At 33.7% G+C, this 22,839-nt stretch overlaps 1 protein-coding gene across 3 annotated transcripts in view; it reads right to left on the bottom strand.

Annotated features, from left to right (window-relative positions):
* Dnah12 (dynein axonemal heavy chain 12) overlaps positions 1 to 22,839 on the bottom strand; it is a 260,099-nt gene that overhangs the window by 200,347 nt on the left and 36,913 nt on the right. For 2 of the 3 annotated variants that reach the window (XM_040289787.2, XM_078038350.1), the window contains exons 14-19: positions 20,987 to 21,165; positions 18,317 to 18,452; positions 11,094 to 11,219; positions 9,997 to 10,131; positions 9,356 to 9,549; positions 5,560 to 5,803 (exon numbers count right to left, since the gene is read on the bottom strand). In XM_040289787.2, the coding sequence (XP_040145721.1) occupies positions 5,560 to 5,803; positions 9,356 to 9,549; positions 9,997 to 10,131; positions 11,094 to 11,219; positions 18,317 to 18,452; positions 20,987 to 21,165 (1,014 nt within the window). Of the gene's footprint in view, positions 1 to 3,412; positions 3,565 to 5,559; positions 5,804 to 9,355; positions 9,550 to 9,996; positions 10,132 to 11,093; positions 11,220 to 18,316; positions 18,453 to 20,986; positions 21,166 to 22,839 lie in introns of those variants that run through there. The other variant, XM_040289797.2, reaches the window with a different exon arrangement.

The following is a 22,839-nucleotide window of genomic DNA, read 5'->3' as shown; positions in this document are numbered from 1 at the left end:
TATAATCTCTATCTCCTGATAAAGATGCTTATTTGCTTCTTTTATCTGTTTATGTAATTCATTTTCAATGTGTTCTTTCACTGTTTGAATTTGCTGTCTCTTATCCTCTTTAAGATTCCATTCCATCTGTCTAAGGTATTCCTTGAGTTCTTTATTTGACCATTTTTCTGATGCCTCTAGGTCCTCCTGAATATTTAGGCTGTCCTGCATTGTTTGTACTCCTTTTCTTCCTTGCTTTTTCATGCTGCTCATGTTACTTCTTGTTCTGTTTGCTGAGTTACTGTTTACTCCTATAAATTTATTTGATGCTTGGGAGGAAAGGTATTAGAAGGGAAGGGAAGAAGTCACTAAAGAGAATGAGAGTAAGCAGGTAGAATTCAAGGAAGGGGAATAAGTAAAATGAAAAGAAATGAAAAGAAAAAAATAGAAAAGAAAAAAATTTTTAAAAAATAATCAAAAAATAAATAAAAATTAAAATTAAAAAAATATTTAAAAAATTTAAAAAATGAAAATGAAAAAAAAATTAAAAAATTTAATAAATGCAGTCTTAGAGTTTGATTAACTTCTCTTCCAGTAGGTGGAGCTGTGCCCACCGGGCCAAGCTTCTCCTCTCAATACGCGGGAACCAATCGATGTGCAGCAGCTCCTCTTCCCAGACTGGGCGGGTCTCCAATCCTGAGTGACTAGGGCCTTCTCTTGTGTCTAGTCATTTCCCTACTTTTCCTCAAGCCAGGCCCCTCTCATCGGTGACGCTGCACACCAGGTCTGCTGCTCCCGGGAACCCTATTTTCTGGAACGACTGGCACACTCTCCCTGTTTGCCATTCCCTCAGACCCTAAGTTTGTGGAGCTTGAGGCTGCGAACCCTCAGTGAAGTTTGCTTGCCCTCTGGTAGCCACGCCCCCGGTAGCTGGTGCAAGAGACCTCAGTTGTCAGCACTGGTGGGAGCAGTAGCTGGGGGTTCCGTGCCATGGATCTTGCGCCACTCCTGATTCCCTCGGCCTGACTAGTGCGCTCACAGGAGAGCTGCGAGGGGCCCTTAAGTTTTCCCCGCTGTGTGGAGAGGGAGGGCTAGGGGGTTACACACCTGTCACCGCCGGTTTCAATGAAATTATCTCCTCCGCCACATTCTGGTGACGTCAGTTCTCTGCCATGGTGGTATCCCATGCAAATGGCAACAGTTTGTTCCCTTTGCTGGGTGACCAATGCAACAGGTGGGTCCTGACTGGCTCCCCCAAGCCCCGTCTCAATCCTGTGGCCACTGCCTATGAAGGCTAGGTTGGTATTAACCTCCACAGGTTCAGAAGGGCCGACCAGTTGTTTCAGCGGTATTGTTTAGTGCTGAGTCACAGCGGTTTGTCTGCACGACTCAGGCGAACGGGAGCTTGAATTCAGTTGATCCAGGCTCGGTGTGTTTTCTGAGAGGCCCAGACTGTTTGCTCCAGATCCACGTCAGCTCAGCATTGCCTAGTGATCCTGAGCAAACAGCATTTAGACTGTTTACGACTCCTTATGCGCGGGTAGCTGAAGAGGTCAGAGACTTGATCTGTCCACGCCCGCCGCCATGTTAGATCTCATTTATATAAAATTATAGAATAAACAAATTCATAGAGAAAGTGGATTAGTAGCTGCCATGGCCAAGGAGGAGGAAGGAATAGAGAGTTACTGCTAACATTTGTTGGTTTAGTTTTTAGAACAATGAAGATGTTCAACAAGTAGATGACAGTGATGGCTGCACAACACTGTGACGGTTTTAAAAACCAGTGACTACATATTTTAAGAAGGTGGATTTTAGGGTATGTGAATTATATCACAATAAAGCCATTATAAAAAATACTAGCCAATAAAAAAGAAAAATAGGGGCTCAGGATGTGGCTCAAGTGGTAGTGCGCTGGCCGGACATGCATGAGGTAATGGGTTCGATACTCGCACCACATAAAAGAAAATAAAGAGATTGTGTCCACCTAAAACTAAGAAATAAATATTTTTTAAAAAAGAAAAGAAGAAAGAAAAAAAAGAAAAAAGCAGTAAACTACTGGTAAAATTGCAATGATAAGTATATAACAATTTTTTCAAATATGAAAGCAGTCAACAAACCTTACCCTATTTCAATTTTACTTCTATCATTGAGTGCTACATAGCACACACTAGGATACTAGTACCAAATTTTTAAATTTTCAACAGGTGTTACCAAAATTTATTTAAAACCTGGGGCAGGGTAGGAAGTAGTGGTTGTCCTTATGATTAAAGACTACTCTATTCAATTCACTGTTTACTATTTACTAAAGGTCACAGACTATACAATTACATGTTTACTTTTGTCTGGCAGAGATGCAAAAAATTTCTGTCAATTATAAAAGATACCTCCAGATGTTATGTTTCATTACCCTATATGACATTATTTGCTTTTGTGTCAATACCAGCAATTTTTATTTAACATTCAGTTATTAAATTATCTATAAATACTTATCTCTTCAAATGCTTTTTGAACTAGCCTTATCAACTTCTAGATTCTCTCAAAATATTAGACACATCTCATTTTTGTATGAGTTATGTTTCTATTTCATGTAAATAATAATTTAATAAACTTTTAAAATTGGAGGACTATAGGCTAGTAACTTTATTTTTTAGTTGTAGATTGACATAATACCTTTATTTTATTTTTTTTATGTGGTGCTGAGGATGAAACCTAGTGCCACATACATCTGAGGCAAGCGCTCTGCCACTGAGCCACAATTCCAACCCTATTTTATTTATTTTTATGTGGTGCTGAGGATTATACCTAGTGCTTCACATGTGCTAAGCCAGCACTCTACCACTGAGCTACAACCCCAACCCCATTAGTAAACTTTTTATTTTGCTTGATAAGAACATTAGATTTTTGTTTTTAGTTCAAATTCATTCCCTTTTTATACAATGTCCAAGTGACTCTTACATGATTTGCTATTCAATAAAAGAAAGCTTATTCAAATAAGGTAACATAAGAATTTTCCAGGTAACTGTTTATAATCCAGAAGCAATATCATTAAATCCTTAGGAAGCTGATCCATGGACTTTACATTTTGTCAAGGACCAGTTGCTCTGGATTGAAGATTCCTAGTTCTTTTAATGTTGGTCTAACTCTGGATGACATACGGAGTAGATTTTCTTATGAGCTTTGTCCTTAACAAGCTCTAGGATGTGAACAGCACTAGCAAATCATTCAACCATCTGCATCAATGATTTGGAAGGTTCACTTCCTTTGTATACTTGTAGCTAGTTGTTATAGTCTTTTATATTTATCAAGTATTCTTATATGAAGGGACAGATTTCAATGGCTTTAACAGGAAAGAAATAAAAAACAGATTTCATAATAAAATCAAGTTTTCTGGATTCAGCTTTGATTCTGCTTCCAAATATTTTAATTTCTCTTCATTAGTACTTGATGATGAGAATAGTTCTACCAGGTATTTCTTGAGTTATTCTTAAGACTCAGTGTCTATTGGTCAACAACTTCTAGAATAAAACCCTTTTTTTTTCCTCCGAAGCATTTTTGCAAACACTAAGAATTATAAATGTATTCATCCTGAAAAAAAAATAGTTAAAAAGTTATTCAAAATTTGGATTATACTGAATTAAAGATAGACTGCTTCATTTTGTTTTTGCTATTGTTTGGGTAAGTGGCCCTCCAAAGGCCCATGTGTTTTGTTCCCAGCCTGTAGTGCTATTGGTAGATGATAGAACCTTTAAGATGTAGGGCCTGGTTGAAAGTTAGTCCCTGGCTCATAGTTTGTTCTCCCTCTTCCTTTTCCTTCTCCCCCTCCCTCCACCTTCTCTCCTTCTCCTCTCTTCTTTCTCTCTCTCCCTTCCTCCTCCCTCTCACTGCTTTCCAGTCATAAAGCAAGAAGTTTGTTCTGCCTGCTTCACCAATGACCCAAAAGCAATGGGGTCAACCAACTATTAACTGAAACCTCTGAAACTATGAACCAAAATAAACCTTAATCGTTTTAAATTGATTATCTCAGATATTTTGTTACAGTAATGAAAGCTAACAGTTTTATTATAGTAAATTATAAACAGTTGCAAAATCTTCCTGTTTTCCAGCTACTGATTTGATGTCATGTTCAGAAGGCAATATGTCATATAGGTCTGAGCAATCATCTTCTGCCTTTCTTGGGCCAAAGAAACCCTTTTGCCAACACGTTGCCTCATCTGGCTTTATATGTATGTTTTCTTTAATAGGCTCCAATGGAACTACTATTCACCACTTATTCAGTCTTTTCTATACACCACCCTTGACAGTGCTAATTCATGATGAGAGACTGGAATATGAAACTGAGACACTAAAATGTCAAACACACAATAAATTTTAATTGAAAATATGAGAGGGGTTGGGCACCAGGGCCCATACCTACAATCCCAGCAGTTTAGGAGGCTTAGGCAGGAGGATTGTAAGTTCAAAAGCAGCCTCATCAACTCACCCAGGTCCTAAGCAACTTAGCAAGACTTGTTTCTAAACAACAACAACAACAAAATGTAAATAAGGTTGGGAATATGGCTCAATGATCAAGGACCCTGAGTTCAGTCTCTGGTTTAAAAAAAAATCCCAAGAGAGGAAAATGTCCCTTCACCACTTCCTCCCAAAAGTGATCCCTCATTTCTCATAATATCCATGTCCAGAATAGAAGACAGGATTGAGTCAGAGCTTGACCAAGAGGTTGATGCAGAAAAGAAACTTTGAAAATCTTACTGTTTTCTGATTATTTATCCACAATGCCATCCTCAGTGTATTCCTTTGATTACAATTAATAGAGATGCAATCCACTGATCAAAGAAGGTAGGGAATCTGGGCATGCTGGCTTACACCTGTAATCCCAGTGGCTTGGGAGGCTGAGACAGGAAGATCTCAAGTTCAAAGCCAGCCTCAGCAAGAGTGAGGCACTAAGCAACTCAGTGAGACACTTTCTCTAATAAAAATACAAAATTGGGCTAGGGATGTGGCTCAGTGGTTTAGTGCCCTTGAGTTCAATTCCCAGTACCAACCCTCATCCCCAGCAAAAAAAAAAAAAAAAAGAAGGTAGAGAAATAGGGGCAGGAGAAAGACACTATTAGCTTGCGTTCAAAGTGAGATGAGGCAAAAATTAATGCCTCAAGTATCTATCCTGGAGCCTAAAGGAGTGAGCATAATCAGGTCTCTTTATTTCCTCTTTTCTCTAATGTCAATGTCATTCTCTCAAGCCAGCCCTATGGCTGGCTACAGGGATCTCACAACTCATACCTTCACAACTTATAAAGAAAAAGAGGCTCCTTTTCCAGAGTCAGTTCAAAAATTCCAAAGAGAACTCTGACCCAGTTTGGGTTTCAGGCTTATCCCTGAACCAAGTATTATGGCCAGAGAGATGATTAGAATTAATCTTGAGTTACATGACTGCCAAGGATAAGACTGGCTAGATGCTGACCAAACCCATTTTACATATAACTACGTAAAATCAGAGGATGGATTTTATTTATTTTATATAATATGCAACACAAAGTTGAGAAGACATTATAATATTAAATGCCATATTAAATATGTTTATACCTTAAAAACCTTTATCTGCTCCATTACTGTAGAGCACATGATGATTGTAGGATTATCTTTTGGTTCTTCTTCAGGTTTCTCTTCTATCAGAGATCGTTTCCTTGCTGCCTTTCTTTTTTCTTGTAATTCTTTCTTTTGCTTCATTTGGAAAAATTTCAATGTCTTAAAAATCTCCCGGGAAAATTCTTCTACATCAGCTTCCATGCTTTCTCCATTGAGGTCCAAAAACCCTCCATCCATCCAGCTGAATTGAAAAAGAAAAAAATACTATTAAACTTAGACTTTTGGATCATGAGAGGCCTTAGACAGCCTTTAGGCTAGACCCCTCATTTGGGGTTTTTTTTTTTTTTTGGATGTTGATTGACCTTTATTTTATTCATTTATTTATATGTGGTGCTGAGAATCGAACCCAGTGTGTCACACATGCTGAGCAAGTGCTCTACCACTGAGCCACAAATCCAGCCTCTAGATCCCTCACTTTTAAAAATTCATTTTTACTGGGGATGGGTTGTAGCTCACTTGTAGAATACTTGTCTAGCACATGTGAGGACTGAATTCAATCCTCAGCACCACATTAAATACATTCATACATACATAAATGTGTTGTGCCCATGTACAACTAAAACTATTATTAAAAATTAATTTTTACTGGTACATTATAATTATACATAACAGTGGGATTAAATCTGATATATTTATACATGCACATAGCAAAATTTGGTCTGCTTTATTTCCCATACCTTTACTCCTTTACCTTCTCCTTCTCCCAATTTCCTTTTACTACTCTACTGATCTCTCTTCTATTTTCATGAAGTCCCTTTTCTTTCCCTTTTTCTCTCATCAGAGAATACATACAACATTTGGCTATCTGAGTCTAGATCTCACTCAGTATGATATTCTCCAGTTTCAACCATTTTCCTGAAAATGACAATTTCATTTTTCTTTATGGCTAAGTAAAACTCAATTGCATTTATGTCACATTTTCTTTATGCATCCATCTGTTGATAGACACTTAGGCTGGTCCCTTCACACTTGGCTATTGTGAATAATTCTGCTATAGATAGAGATATGCATGTGTCACTGTAGTATACTGACTTTAATTCTTTTGGATAAATATCAAGGAGTGGTATAGCTGGCTCATATACTGGTTCCACTTCTAGTCTTTTGAGAAACCTCTATATGGATCTCGATAGTGGTTGTATTTATAATTTCACCAACAGTATACAAGTTCCTTTACCCCTCACAACCTCACCAATGTTTATTATTGGTATTCTTGATGATTGCTCTTCTAAATGGAGACAAAATCTCACTTTGCATTCCTTGATTGCTAAGATGTTGAATATTTTTTTTTCACATATTTGTTGGCCATTTGTATATCTTCTTTTGAGAAATGTCTGTTGTTTAATTCATTTATGCATTTATTGATTGGGTTTTATATGCATTTTGTGTATGTTAAGTTTTTTGAATTCTTTATGTATTTTGGATATGAATCCTCTATCAGAAAAGTAGCTGGCAAAGATTTTCTCCTGATCTGTATGCTCTTTCTTCATATTCTCAATTGCTTCCTTTGCTGTACAGAAGCCTTTTAACTTGACATACCATTTATTAATTCTTGGTTTTATTTCCTGAGCTTTAGGGATCTTATTGAATAATAAGTTGACACCTGTATCTATATGCCAGAGAGTTGATCCCCTCTGGCAATTGCATAGTTCCTTGTCTTATTTACAGGTTTCTGATCCACTTTTAGTTGACTTTTAAAAAAATTTAGTTTTTTTAGTTGTAGTTAGACACAATATCTTTATTTAATTTATTCATATGTGATGCTTAGGATCGAACCCAGGGTCCAGCATATATGTGCTAGGTGGGCGCTCTGCCAGTGAACCACAATCCAGCCCTCAGTTGACTTTTATGTAAGGTGAAAGAAAGGGATCCAGTTTCATGCCATGTATAAATATTCATTTTTCCTAGTACTATTTGTTAAAAGTCTGTCTTTTTTTCAATATATGTTTTTGACACCTTTGTCAAGGATCAGATGACTGTATCCATGCAAGTTTGTTCAATATCATCTAGTCTACTCCACTTTCTATATGTCTGTTTTTATGCCAGTGCCATTCAGTTTTTATTATTGTAAGTCTGAAGTATAATTTGAAGTTAGGAACAACACCTCTGGCATTGTTCTTATTGTTCTTATTATTCATAATTGTTTTGGCTATTCTTTAAATTTATTCTTCCATATGAATTTTAGGACTATTTTTATAGGTCTGTGAAAAAAAATGTCATTAATATCTTACTGGAGATTACATCGAATCTATATATAACTTTTCGTAATTTTAATTTTAATTTAATTTTAATTTTGACTTAAATGACTTTTGGCCATTTTAAAAATATTAATTCTGCTTATCCTAGAACACAGGAGATCTTTCCATTTTCTAGTGTCTTCTTCAATTCTTCAGTGTTCTGTAATTTTCACATAGAGGAATTTTACCTCCTTGTTTAGATTTATTTCTAGGTTGTTAAATTTTTGGAAGGTATGGGTGAATTGTGTTTTACTAACTTCTTTTTCAGCAGATCTATTATTAGAATATATAAAAGCTATTGATTTTGTATGTTAACTTTATATCCTGCCACTTTGTTGCATTTATTTAGTAATTCTAACACTCTGGTAGAATTTTTTAGGTCTTCTAAATAGGATCATTTCATCTGCAAATTGTGATAATTTAACTTCTTTCTTTCTTATTTGTACCCTTTTCTCGGTGGCGGGGGCTGGGGTCCTGGGGTTTGAATTCAGGGGCACTCGACCATTGAGCCACATCCCAAGCCCTATTTTATATGTTATTTATAAACAGGATCTCACTAAGTTGATTAGCACTTCACTTTTGCTGAGGCTAGCTTTGAACTTGCAATCCTCCTGTCTCAGCCTTCTGAACTGCTGGGATTATAGGCATGTGCCACCACGCCCAGCTTGTACCCTTTTTTATTTCTTTCTCTTATTTTTCTGGTTGAAATTTTAAGTACTATATTCAATAGCACCATATTGACTCCTCACTTTTGTAAAAGAAACATCTGAGGGCAAAAGCTGTTATTAGTTTTTCTCAGTCACAGTAATTAACATCATTGAATTATCTCTTAAAAAGCTCATTGAGAATGCTAAACATAAAAGAGAAAGTGAACTAAGAGCCAAGAGAGAGAAACTGATCTTGGAAGTAGAAAAGGAATCACGCCGCATAGAGGAGTTTACAGAATTTTCGGAGTTGGAACGCATGCAACAGGTCTGATTTAATATTTGTGGTAGTAGCTGTAACTACTTTTAACTATACTGCATGTGATAAAACATGCATTAGATTACAGATGGGCAACTAACAGTACCCAAATAAAATGTAGATTTTATCCCACCTATCTAATTTTTGTGTAAATATAAGTCAAGTTAATTAATTATAAAATAAAGTGAATTGGGGATTGGGGTTATGGCTGAGCAGTGGGTTCAATCCTCAGCACCACACAAAAATAAATAAATAAAATAAAGTCATTGTGCCAACTACAACTAAGAACTAAATATTAAAAAAATAAGTAAATTGACTCTGGACAACCCAAATGATACTGCATAAATTATATTGATAAAGTTGGGTGACCCATTAGTATCATTGATACTCTTCCTATATGATACTTGGTTCTCATTAAAATGAACAAATAAATCTTACTTTAAATATTTAGCCAAAAGAAAAAAATAAAAACAACTTATATTTTACATATTCTTATATCTCATTTACTTAATTTTTATTACATTACTAGAAATTACCGTTTTTCAGTTCGTTGCCATTTCAAAACCAAATTAAAAAACTTCTGATAGGGCTCAATGTTAACTTTTAATTTATCCAGTTCAGGATATTTTGTCAATTCCCACTTGAAAAGTTCCTCTTCTTTATTAATAAACTGAACTGCCTCTTCAGATTCCTGAATGCGTTTCTGTAGTTGTCTTACATCTGTCACATACTGAAAGCAAATAAAATTTTACCTTAAAAAACATCCCAAGTAGCTCAGTGTAGACTCACATGCACAGGCCCTGGGTTCAATCCCCAGCACCACACACACACACACACACACACACACACACACACACACACACACATACACATACATACACAAATCCATGTTATAAAAATAAGATCATATATTACAAAGCTTATGTCTTTATATTCATATTAAATAATAACTTCACAACATTACTATGATAAAGAACAGAAAATATGGTTACATCTACTCTACAAATAAAAAATTAAGTCACAAAAAAGATCATGTACATAGTATTAGTTCTAGGCCTAAGAGTGAAGTAAATCTTTGTAATAGTAAGCATATTTTTTCTATAATTTAAAATTTATGTTAGTGTCCTTATTAATCTGTGGGTAAACCACAGCTACTACCACAAATATTAAATCAGACCTGTTGCATGCGTTCTAACTCCGCAAATTCTGTAAACTCCTCCATGTGGCGTGATTCCTTTTCTACTTCCAAGATCAGTTTCTCTCTCTTGGCTATTAGTTCACTTTCTCTTTTATGTTTAGCATTCTCAATGAGCTTTTTAAGAGATAATTCAATGATGTTAATTACTATAGTACAAAAAAAGTTTTCAAATAAAAAAAAATCCATCAGAGAAAAATAAATAAATAAATATTGTCTATAATGACTGATAAAGAAATGCAAAGAATAAACCACACAGAAAAAAAATATAGCTCTCCAAAGTGAATAGCAATTCTTATTAGTTATTTAACAGAATCTGGGATAATAATAAAAAGCTACCCTTCATTAAGAAAGTACATGCCACATATCAAAAGCAATTAAATATTTTACCTACATTATCACAGGTATTATTTTTTTTAATCCAGAAATGAAGAAAATGAAGCATGTCCAAGGTCACAAAATCATAAAAGTCAAAATTTAGATTTGAACCTTGTTTCATCTGATTGAAGCCCATGCTTTTTATTACTATTTCATTTTTACCTCCCAATTTAGTTATGCTGGTTTATATGAAGAATTTTTAAAATTTTGAACTACATTAAGTCTGATATAAAATGCTAAATCCACTAACTCTTATCTCTATGATATTGAGTAATTATTAACTTATGAGTTTCGTTTTTTTCTTATCTATGAAATGGGAGAAATAGGAGCACCTGGGATTTTCAAAAATATTTGATGAGTTAATAAAAGGAAAGCACTAAGTTCAGGGCTTACTATCATCAATTTATATAGTAGTCTGACTTCTTATTAATCTGTGGGTAAAACACAGCTACTACCACAAATATTAAATCAGACCTGTCGCATGCATTCTAGCTCTGCATGCAACCCTCTTTCTTACCAAACCCTGTGAGTTAAATCTAAAAGTGTGTCCTAAGTCTTCAAGGGCATAAATGTGGTCAAAATCAAACTTACAATGAAGCATCCAGTTTTTAAAAATAGGAGGCAAGTAGGTATGAAAATTAAATGTGCACTTATGCTTAAAATGTCAGAATACAAACATATATACAGAAAAATATAGTTACCTCATCATTTTCATTAAAGACGGGACTGATTTTTCTAGGCCACATGAGGACAGCTGCATTTAAAGCTAAGTCTTCTTGAGGAAACAGAAAATTGTCTAAAAAGTAACTCATTTGGCGTCTAGATTCCTACAAAAGAAACTCTAGATATAATATGCCATATAGAAAATTTGAGGCATTATGAGAAAAAATCCAAACATCTCTAATATTCTTTCAAATTTCAACATGACTCAGATTAGTAATTGGTATTTTATGTAATTCTCAAATCACATGGGTATTTTAATAGTCATAGTATTAATTTGGCTTCAGGTCTTAGATTTGTATTTTTATAGTAGCAATAAAGCTTTTCAAGATTTTCACTTGCAGTTGGCAAAATAAGGTACTCTTGGCCCTTCTTGCATATGTCTGAAAAAAATGTTCAAATCCTCACCAACCCTTGAAACATTTTTAAAAGATTTTTAAATTCTTTTTATTTCTAGAATCAAAATAATATTTTTAGTCTTTTGTGATAAATATTTTATTATCTTTAATTTTACTTTGCATCTTCAGTAATATTGTCATCTTTTTGGCTACTTAACATTATAGCAATAGTTCAGAAGGAGTCTGTGGAGAATGGCAAAGGGAAAAAAAAACTTAAAACAGATTTATCTGATTAAAGAAGAATACTTTTTATCCCCTATTCTTTTTTTTTTTTTTTTTTTTGGTACTGGGAATTGAACTCAGGGGCACTCGACCACTAAGCCATCTTCCCAGCCCTATTTTTGTATTTTATTTAGAGACAGGGTCTCACTGAGTTGCTTAGTGCCTCACTTTTACTGAGATTGGCTTTGTATAGTGTTGAATAGCAGTAGATAATAGCAGGCATTCTCATCTTTGTCCCATCTTCAAAGGGAAAGCTTTCCAGGTTTTACTATTAAATGTGACATCTACTGTACATTTTCAATAGGTACTTTTATTAAATTCCTGAGTTCCCTTCTGTTGTTGATATACTACTAGCTTTTTAAAAATTATTATGAGTAGGTATTAAATATTATTTAACACTTAACTTTTATGTCTATAGAGATGCTCACATGCTCACAGATGTTTTCCTCTTTTACTGTGTTAATATAATGAACTATAAGAATTAATTTTTAAAGTTATATCTCTATATACATTACACGTACATGTATATAATATGTAAAATCTAAACTTTAAATTAGCATTTGAATCTGAATTTCAATTCTTAAATATCATAGCACGATAGCACAATATATGGATCTATGAAAGCAATAGGGGCCAGTCATGGTAGTGCATGCCTATAATCCCAGTGGCTTGGGAGGCTGAGGCAAGAGGATCATGAGTTCAAAGCGAGCCTCAGCAACTTAGCAAGGCCCTAATCAACTTAGTGCGGCCCTGTATAAAAAATAAAAAGTACTGGGGATGTGGCTCAATGGTTAAGTGTCCCTGGGTTCAATATTTGGCATCAAAAAAAAAGAAAAGAAAGAAAAAAAGAAAAGAAATGTGTAATATTTGATAAGGACAGAAATAAGACTGCAATTATTTAAAAGTTACATGATGATAAATACAGACATTCCAGAATAATCTTCAGATAAACTATTAAAATCAAGAAATTAAAAATATATTAAATTTTTTAATAATGAAACATTTTAAAGTTATCCTTGAGGGTGATGGATATTAAATTAGCATATAAAATAAATTATATTATAGTCCAATGTATAAAATAAATATCCATGAGTCCACAGATATAAATAAATGACTGAATAAATTTAAAAATGGAGGAATACAGACAGATCTCAGACATAGGAGAATTCCAAACAAATTATACAGATTTTCCATCTTAAAGGAGGGAGAGGATATACTTTCCCACTTCTTAAGTATGGACTGTACATAGTGACTTTCCAAAGAGTACAAAATGAGCTGGGTCTGATGATGCATGCCTATAATTATAGTGACTCAGGAGGCAGAGGCAGGAGGATCACAAGTTTGAGAACAGACTCATTTGAATGAAAAATGAAAAACTTTTAAAAAGAGTTGGGGATGTAGCTCAATGGTAAAGCACCCCTGGGTTCAATCTCCAGTACACTCCATAAAAAAAGAGACAGAGAACAAAAGAGAATGGGGTAAAAGAGTAAAGACACTTGACAAACACTAGTTTGACCAGGTACCAAAACCAACATCAACAGAGACAAGTCATGTTAATAATATATGCCCTTGATATGATAAGATCACTTTACTCTGTGATCCTCCTCCAAAAGACTCCCCATACATAAGTCTCATCATAAGTAAAAACATTAATAGAGGGCACCCTATAAAACACATAACCAGTACTCCTCAAAACTTTCAAGTCATCAAAAAGAAACAAACAAAAAGCCGAAGAAACTACTATCAGCCCCAGAAGCCTCTATGGATAAATGACTAGATACCATGTGGTATCATGGATGAGATGGATTCTGGAACCAAAAAAAAGGACATTAAATTTGAATCAACTTCATCAGCCTCATTTAATAATAATGTGTCAATATTGGTTTATTAATTATAACAAATGTACCATATTAATGTAAGGTGTAAATAATGGGGAAATTAAGTGTGTTCAGGAAGGGGAGCTATTAAGAGAACTCTGTACTATCTAATCAATTTTTATGTAAATTTAAAACTGTTCTAAAAAAGTCTGTTCCTTATTTTAATAACCTATGTTTCTCTATTCAAGCAATGAATAGAAGATGAAAAACTTAAAAGACCATCTAAATGTAAAAGATATTAAATACTTGAAATTATCTAACAAAAAATGTATACAACTTTTACAGAGAAAACTATAAAAAAGAGATAATAAAGAGGAGATAAATGAATAAAAGGTCTATCATGAATCAGCTTTCATCTTGTAAATGTCACTTCTCTCATCACCCATTTAATTACTATATTTCTAATCAAAATGCCAACAGAATTTTCTGGAACATTAAAAGATGATTCTAAAATGTATATGAAGCTGTGTGTAGAAGAAGAGGAGCAGTGTGACCCCAGCCCACAGAGGATAAGGAGCAGAGCAATTGCTCAAGCACAGAGGAGGAAGGGAAGGAGAGCAATGATCCCAGCCCAATGCAACCGAAGGAGGAGAGCGACAGTGCTATGGGCCCCCATCTACCAACCGCGGCTCTCCCGTCTGCTTCCATCTTTGGACACTGCAGCCACCTCCTTAACCCCCTGGGACAACAGACAGGACCTGAAGGCAGCAGCGGCCATAGCACTGCACTCCACAGTGCTGTATGTCCAAACAGTCTACCCAATGCCACCTCATCCTGCCCTCTCATCCCCATCTCCAAAAGTGGTGGCCTCCAATTGGGACATCTCCTCCACCATCTTGGTTTACCTCTACTGCCACCACCATCATCACTAGTTGAGGCAGCTTCCATCTTAAGACAATAGCTGGGGCCTGGAAGCCTAACATCAAGATACCTACAGGTTTGACGCTGCTACCACCACCAAGTAGGGACATGCCTGCTTCTATCTAGAGACAACATCCGGGACCTGGAAGACCATCACCAAGGTCCCTGCAGGCTTGGTTATACTAGATGTATCCCTGCTAGCCTATGTCTTTTAATTCCTCTTGCACTCTTCCTGTGATTTAGTACCTCTATATTCTTACCTCCTGCCTCATAAACCCCACATCCTATACACACACACACACACACACACACACACACACACACACACACACTACTCTCTCTTTGTCCACCATCAGAAACTATAGACCCTTATCCAAACCTACTATTTATATTGTAGACATTAATCAAACACATCATTTCTGTTTATTGCAACAAAATTGTAATTGTCTAAATAGGAGCTATATAGTTTAATACTGCATATTGTTTGCATTGAGTGCTGTAAATATGGATCTCCCTCTTAAAGGTAAGGTATCGGTAACCTGCATGGACACTACAAGATTATAGGATAGAAACTATAATATCTTGGATCTGCACTGCTAGAGAGGAAGACACATGGACTACATGAAAAACCAAGAGAAGGGGCTGGGGGTATGGCTCAGCGGTACAATGCTTGGCTAGCACATCTGAGGCTCTGGGTTTGATCCTCAGCACCACATGAAAACAAATAAATAAAATAAAGGTATTGTATCCAACTACAACTAAAAAAAAAAAAAAACAAGAGAAGAAAGTGCCCCAAACAAACCAAGATGCTACAAAAATAGAATCCACTGACAGCACAGTAGATGAAATGTCAGAGAAGGCATTCAGAATGTACATAATTAAAATGATCTTCGAAGCAAAGAATGACATAAGAGAGCAAATACAGGCAATAATTGATCAATCCAATAAAGAGATAAGAGAGCAAATATAGGTAGCAAAGGATTACTTCAAGAAAGAGACAGAGGGGCTGGGGATGTGGCTCAAGCGGCAGCGTGCTCGTCTGGCATGCGTGCGGCCCGGGTTCGATCCTCAGCACCACATACAAACAACGATGTTGTGTCTGCCAAAAAATGAAAAATAAATATTAAAATTCTCTCTCTCCTCTCTCTCTCTCTCTCTCTCCCCTTAAAAAAAAAAGAAAGAGATAGAGACTCTGAAAAAAAAACACAGAAATCCTTAAAATGAAGGAACCAATAAACCAAATAAAAATTCAATAGAAATCATCAGCAACAGATAGGTCACTTGGAAGACAGAACCTCAGGCAATATATAATCTTGAAAATAAGTTGACCACACTATGAAGATGATAAGAAACCATGAACATAACCTTCAAGAATTATGGGATAACATAAAAAGACCAAATCTAAGAATTATCGGGATAGAGGATGGCACAGAGATATAAACCAAAGGAATGTACAATCTCTTCAATGAAATAATATCTGAAAATTTCCCTAAACATGAAGAATGAATTGGAAAATCAAATACAAGAGGCTTACAGGACACCAAATGAACAAAATTACAAGAGATCTATACCAAGGCACATTATAATGAAAATGCCTAGCATACAGAATAAGGATAGAATATTAAAAACTACAAGAGAAAAGTTTCAGATTACATATAGTGGGAAACCAATTTGGATCTCAGCAAAGTTTTCAACCCAGACCCTCAAAGCTAGATCCTCCAACAACATATACCAAGCTCTGAAAGAATTGATGCCTACCAAGAATCTTATATACAGCAAAATTAAGCTTCAGATTTGATGACAAAATAAAAGCCTTCCATGATAAACAAAAGTTAAAAGAATCTATAAGGGCTAGTGTTGTGGTTCAGTGGTAGAGTGCTTGCCTAGCACATGTGAGACACTGGGTTTGATCCTCAGCACCACATAAAATAAATGAATAAGTAAAAGGTATTGTATCCATCTACAACTAATATGAATGTGTGTGTGTGTGTGTGATATTTTTTTACAGAATTTACAACAAGAAAGCCTGCACTACAGAACATTCTTGCAAAATATTCCATAAGGAGGAAATAAAAAACAACAATAAAAATCAGCAAAGGGAAAAACTACACTAAAGGAAAAGCTAAATCAGGTCAAGTTTAAAGCCAAAAATAATGACCAGGAATACAAACCATATTTCAATAATAAATATATATGTTTGAGTAAAGAACATATAGGCATATGTATTATATATGTGTGTGTGTTTTATATATATAATATATTTATAAATATATACTTATATATATTTAAAATATAAATTTATATATATTCATAAATATATATTTATATAAAGAGTGCTCACCTCACATGCACAAAGCCCTGGGTTCAATCCCCAGCACCAGAAAAAAAAATGCACAGTTAGATTTAGGAATTAGGGTGGAATTAGAACAGCTTTGAAGTCTTTGTATAATCTTTTAAATTAAGCACCTATAATTATAATTGTGCATTTGGGCTACAGCTGTAGAGATTAAGAATTGTTGATTAATACTAGGAATACTGTTAGAATTATGGTAGTATATGGTAGCAATTTCTATACAAATAAAAATGAATATATATAAATAGAGGTAGTTATTTATGCATGTATATATAAACATTTTAGAAAGCATAATAAATTTGTAAATATACAGGAGTATGTTTAGTATTTTCATATGTGTTACAATTTGGTTTAGAAGATTTGAGTTTCTTGTAGTGATATGATAATGGTTAACATTAGTCACATATATATACACACAAGTGTATATAATGATATGTGAAAATATATATAGATATTCAAAGTAATATTTTTGGTTTATATTTGAAAGCTTTTGTTTAGGGTTAATTCAGAGTTACAAACTAGCATTGTGGTTAGGGTTATAGATTAAAATATATATGTAAATATGACTATGAATATAAATATATAAGCAAAATTATATATAAAAATATATACTTAACATGTGCTTTTATCTCTTGTTAGGTTTATGGTAAAAGGAATTGTTAGGTTTTGTGTTAATGATAGGGTAAGCTTGCAGAAATGAACATATATGAACATATATATGAATTTGTATGTGAATTTATAAATATATATCTCAAAATATACAGAAATATTCATGTAAAGTATTATTGCTTATATGTAACAATATTTATGAATCTGTATTCCATAATGTATAGGTACATTCATGTAAATTGTTATAGTTTATATGTATAGAGGTTTCTGTGAGGCATATTGGTAGGTATAGGAATAAGTATAGAAAAATAGTTAGCATTAGTTTAGGTTTTTAATATTATTATCCAACTACATGAATATAATATAAATATATATGTAAAAATATACATGGAAATATTTAAATGTATACAAATTTTTATATAGATAATTTTTTGAGATGGATGTTTACATTGTTGTTTAGATATATTTTATGAATATGTAACTGAATATATATGAAAACTTATGAGTAGGATTTTGTTTAGCATTGGGGTACATACATACATGTTTATAAACATAAAACATATATGGGTATTCAACGTAATAATTTTTGTATAAAAGACTGATGGTTATGGGTATATTAGGTTTAGTTCCAAGTTAAGGACTTAGTTGAGGGTAAGGATTACCACTGGAATACATATATCAATACATACGTATAAATATAAATATAGAATTAAAATTATATATGAAAGTTTATAAATATATATTATTTTATCTTGACCTAGTTGGTGGAAACATAGATGCTCACTTCAAAAATGTTTTTCAATTACACTTTACATACTATCAATATGTATATCATATTTCACAATGAAAAAAAATTTTTTTAATATATAAATTACAATTCTTACCTGGATTCTTAAGGCCAACTCTTGAATTCCTATAGTCCGGGCTTTTTCTACATAAGATATCAGATCCATCATCTCTTCTGTTGTTTCAGGGACTTTTAATGCATGATCTTTAATTGCTTCAAACTCACTGCAAATACTGACATGATTCTCTGTGTTACTATTCTTAAGGTAATTAATTTTATGTTCAATAAACATGTATTATTATGATTAGCATAAAATATGAACTGAATATCCTAAAAATAATTAGTTAATTCATTAAAATATAATATTTAAACTTGTCTAATATAACTCAGTATACAAGTCTATAAAATTATGTAATATCTTCATGTGAAATTATGGCATATTTAATTTTTTTTTCTAGTAATCACTTCAACCCTCTTCACTACCAAGATAAACATACCTTCTATATCAGTCAGTAATAAATTTAAATTTTGCCTCAGTTTCTACTAACTTTGTGAACTTCAGCAAATCTCTAAGACTTGGTTTCCATATTTTATTTAAATTAAGCTATTAATCTTGCTAGATATTGTTGTAATGCAATAAAAAATATAAAGAGTCTAAAACATAGTATACTCTCATTTATCAGTAACTATAATCATTAGTTTAATTATTAGTGCCTTTTGTGAAACATGACCATATAGGAATTAAATATATCAAATCATTATCTCTTTCTTTTAAATATTCTTTTAGTTGTAGATAGGCACAATATCTTTATTTATTTATTTTTATATGGTGCTGAGGATTGAACCCAGTGCCTCACACATGCAAGGCAAGCGCTCAACCACTGAGCTATGATCCCAGCCTCCTTATTTATATTTTTAATGCTATAATTCTCTTTTAATATCCTATGTATGAATGTCTTGGATACCCTATAGCAATTACTGAGTTAAAACAACATTTTATAGAATTGTCATCTTGTGCTTTAAAATACCTGTATTATCATGTTACTACCAGACATATTAGGGGGAAAAGGCCATGCCAAAAAAAAAAGTATAAAAGTGATGTGATTTTAAAAATAAATCTTAGTTCATGCAGGTATTTCATATATATTATGTGGAAGAATTAACTTGTTCCTTTAATAAAGAATTGGGTGCCTACAACGTTCTAAGCACTAGAGAAACAGAAGCATATACAACCAAGTCCCTGCCCTAATAAAGCTTATATACAAGCTAAGGAGAGAGTCAAAAGCACATAAACACACATAATGTTAAGTAATAAAAATGTGCTATCTGGAAAAAATAAAGCAAGGAAAGTGGGGGTGGGGGGGGAATGATGGAGTATAGGGAAAGGACCTATTTTATATAGAGTAGTTAAGGAAGGCCTCTCTCAAAGCTAGAGAAGAAAACTGAGTCATGCAAATATCAAGAAAGAGCTTTCAGGAAGAAAAATCAGCAAGAACAAAGGCCCTGAAACAGCATTAAATTTGGCTAGGAATAGTAAACAGGCCAAGGGAGAGGACCTGGTATGAAATTGGAGAGGTTAGCAGGAGTCAGATCATGCAGAACTTTATAGTTTTGTGTAGTATGTTTTTGTCCTAAGTATACCTGATAAACATTTCGCTTTCTGACAGTCATTTGTATATTCATTTCAAAGTATGTATTGGATGACTATTTTATGTCACTCATAAGGCTATATGCTTTACAAATGTTATCTGTTATCATAACAGTAATTTTAGGTATTCTTCATAGGTGACATAGTAGAAAACTGAGGCTCAGGGAAATCAAGTAACTTGCCCGCATAATAGTTAGTTAATGGCAGAGCCAGGATTTAAATTCAGGTCCGATTCCAAAATACATACTCTTTGCACTCTGCCTCTGGGAAGATAAACATAATAGCTAACATCTATAAAGTACCTACCATATGTCAGACACTGAGCTAGGTATTATACATATATTAGTTTTAACTTTTATAGAAGATACAAACTCAAATTTTGCAGGGGCTGAGAGGAAACAAAAAAAAATGAATTTTGATGAGTTGCTCGACCACTGGTGAACAAAACACAGGACACATTTCCCATCTAAAGAGAAAAGTCACTTCTTAGTTCCTTTTACCACTGCAGGCCCAATATGGCATAGTCTTAACCTTTTTATTTAAAAAAGTAGGAAATCTAGTGGGTTGGGGGCATGTGAGCTTTGTGTATGATCTAAATTTTGAAATGTTGACAGAAATGGAAATTTTTTAAAACAAAATAAAACAATGTGAGAAAAACAAAACATATCTGCATGACACACACAGCTAATAGGCCACTAGTTTATGAATCCAATTTTATAGCTACCCTACAAATTATTATCACTGTCTCCATTTCACAAAAAGAAAAATAAGCTATGTGATACGAATAAATATTTGGGTAAGGAATGATTACAGATCTTCCCAGTATTACAGAAAATATATCACCTTTTTATTGCCATATTTCCTGTGTTCAAACACTGACTTCTTTCAATTTCTTTTCTTTTCTTCAATCCTGAGTTGCCTTAAAACCAGTCTCAAACAGTATCAGACAAAAAGAACCCAGCCCAATGAGACTAAAAAGGAACCTCCTTAGGAGAGCAGCTAATGAGGAGAAATTGTAAGTACTTTCTGTGTTAATCTTTTCTTTTTAAATGAGAATTATTTTAGCAAAATATTTCTTTTGGCCCTATTATTCTGAGGATGGTAATTAATTCTACTTACCATTCATTTTCTTTTCTGTGTTTTGAGGCTATGTCATTTAATAATATATTTGCAAAGGCTTTTGCTTTATTTGTCAAGCCTGTCTTCAAATCTTCACAATCTAAACGCACCATAGGGTAATGCATCCACTGAGGCAACAGCATTATTTCTGAGGCAAGACTGAAAAATGATTCTATAAACTTAAAAAAAAGAGTTTTTAAAGAAAAAAATGCTTAGAATTTTCTAATCATCAGTGATTTTATAATATTGCACTGTATGAAATTATTAATCATGAATATAAACTCATTTCTTTTTTGCTAAATAAATAAAATTTTTCCTTTCATTGCATAAATCTTTTTTTTTTTTTTTTGGTTCTGGGAATTGAACCTAGGGCCTCAGAGACACTAAGTACATGCTCTGCCACAAAGCTATACCTTCAGCCAACATAAATCTTTTTCTAACCCATGTTTTCACTAAGTAGTTTGTCAATCTACTAGTAAATAAATATCCAGTATGATGCCATTTAAAGCATTTCACTAGGTGAAATTTTCCTCGATAATTATTTTATTAGGGTTAGGGTTGTAGCTCAATGGCAGAGCACTTGCCTAGCATGTGTGAGGCACTGGGCTTGATCCTCATTACCACATAAAAATAAACAAATAAAATAACAATATTATGTCCATCTAAAACTAAAAAATATTTTTAAAAAAATATTTATATATTTTTAAAAAATAGTTTATATATTTATATATTTTTTAAAAATAGTTATTCCCAGAGCCAACTCATTCCTCTCCATTTAGAAACCTATAACATGTGACAATTTCTGTAGCTAATATATATTTGCTTTTATCATTACTGATGCCTCACTAATGATTCTAGTTCAATATTTAGGAAAAGAAATGTAAGAAACTTTTTGGTTCAAAATAATCTAAAAGGAGAGAAAATTGAGACATTCTGCTATTACCAAATATCGAAGATACTGGTTATAAATTTCTTAACACCCAAATAAAGGGATAATTTTCTTTCTTCTTTTTTTCTTTCCCTCCCTCCCTCCCTTTCTTTATTGAAATTGAACTGAGGGGCACTCTACAACTGAAATGCACTCCCAACTCTTTTTATTTTGGGGAAAGATCTCACCAAATTGCCAAGGTTGGCCTCAAACTTGGAATCCTCTTGCCTCAGCATTCTGAGCTTTTGGGATAACAAAATTGGCAGGGCATGGTAGCTCACGCCTGTAATTCAGAATTATAAGTTCCAGGCCAGTCTCAGCAATTTAGGGAAGCCCTATCTCAAAATAAAAAATAAAAAGGGCTAGGGATGTAGCTCAATGGTAGAACACCAGAGAGTCACTCCCAAGTATTGCCCCCTCAAAAAAAATTTAACTAGAGATAAAGAAGAACACATCAAAATAACAAAAAGGGTCAATCCACAAGCAAGATATATAACATTTACTTACACATTTGCACCTAACAACAGAATACTAAAATACATGCAACAATAACTGAGAGAAATGAAGCAAAAAAAAAATAAACAATTGCAAAATAGTTGAAGATTGCAATATCCCACTTTCAATAATGGATTGAACAACTCGGCAGATGCTCAAAAAGGAAACAAAGACTTGACCAACACCATAAACAACTAGAGTACCAGACATAAGAAACACTTTACCCAACAAAAACAATGTACACTCTTTCAAGTACACAGAAAACATTCTCCAGGATACACCATTTACTAAGAAATAAAACAAAATTAGGTAAATTTAAAAGGGTAGAAACAATACAAAGTATCTTCTCTAACAAAAGTGAAATGAGGTTAGAAATCAACAAAAAACACAAATGTGTAGAAATTAAACTGTCTTAGATTATTGGTAAAAA

This window comes from Ictidomys tridecemlineatus, chromosome 2, assembly GCF_052094955.1.
Source record: "Ictidomys tridecemlineatus isolate mIctTri1 chromosome 2, mIctTri1.hap1, whole genome shotgun sequence".
Classification (NCBI taxonomy): Eukaryota; Metazoa; Chordata; class Mammalia; order Rodentia; family Sciuridae; genus Ictidomys; species Ictidomys tridecemlineatus.
Note: the sequence above shows the minus strand (reverse complement) of the source record. Positions and strands in the feature narration are given on the sequence as shown.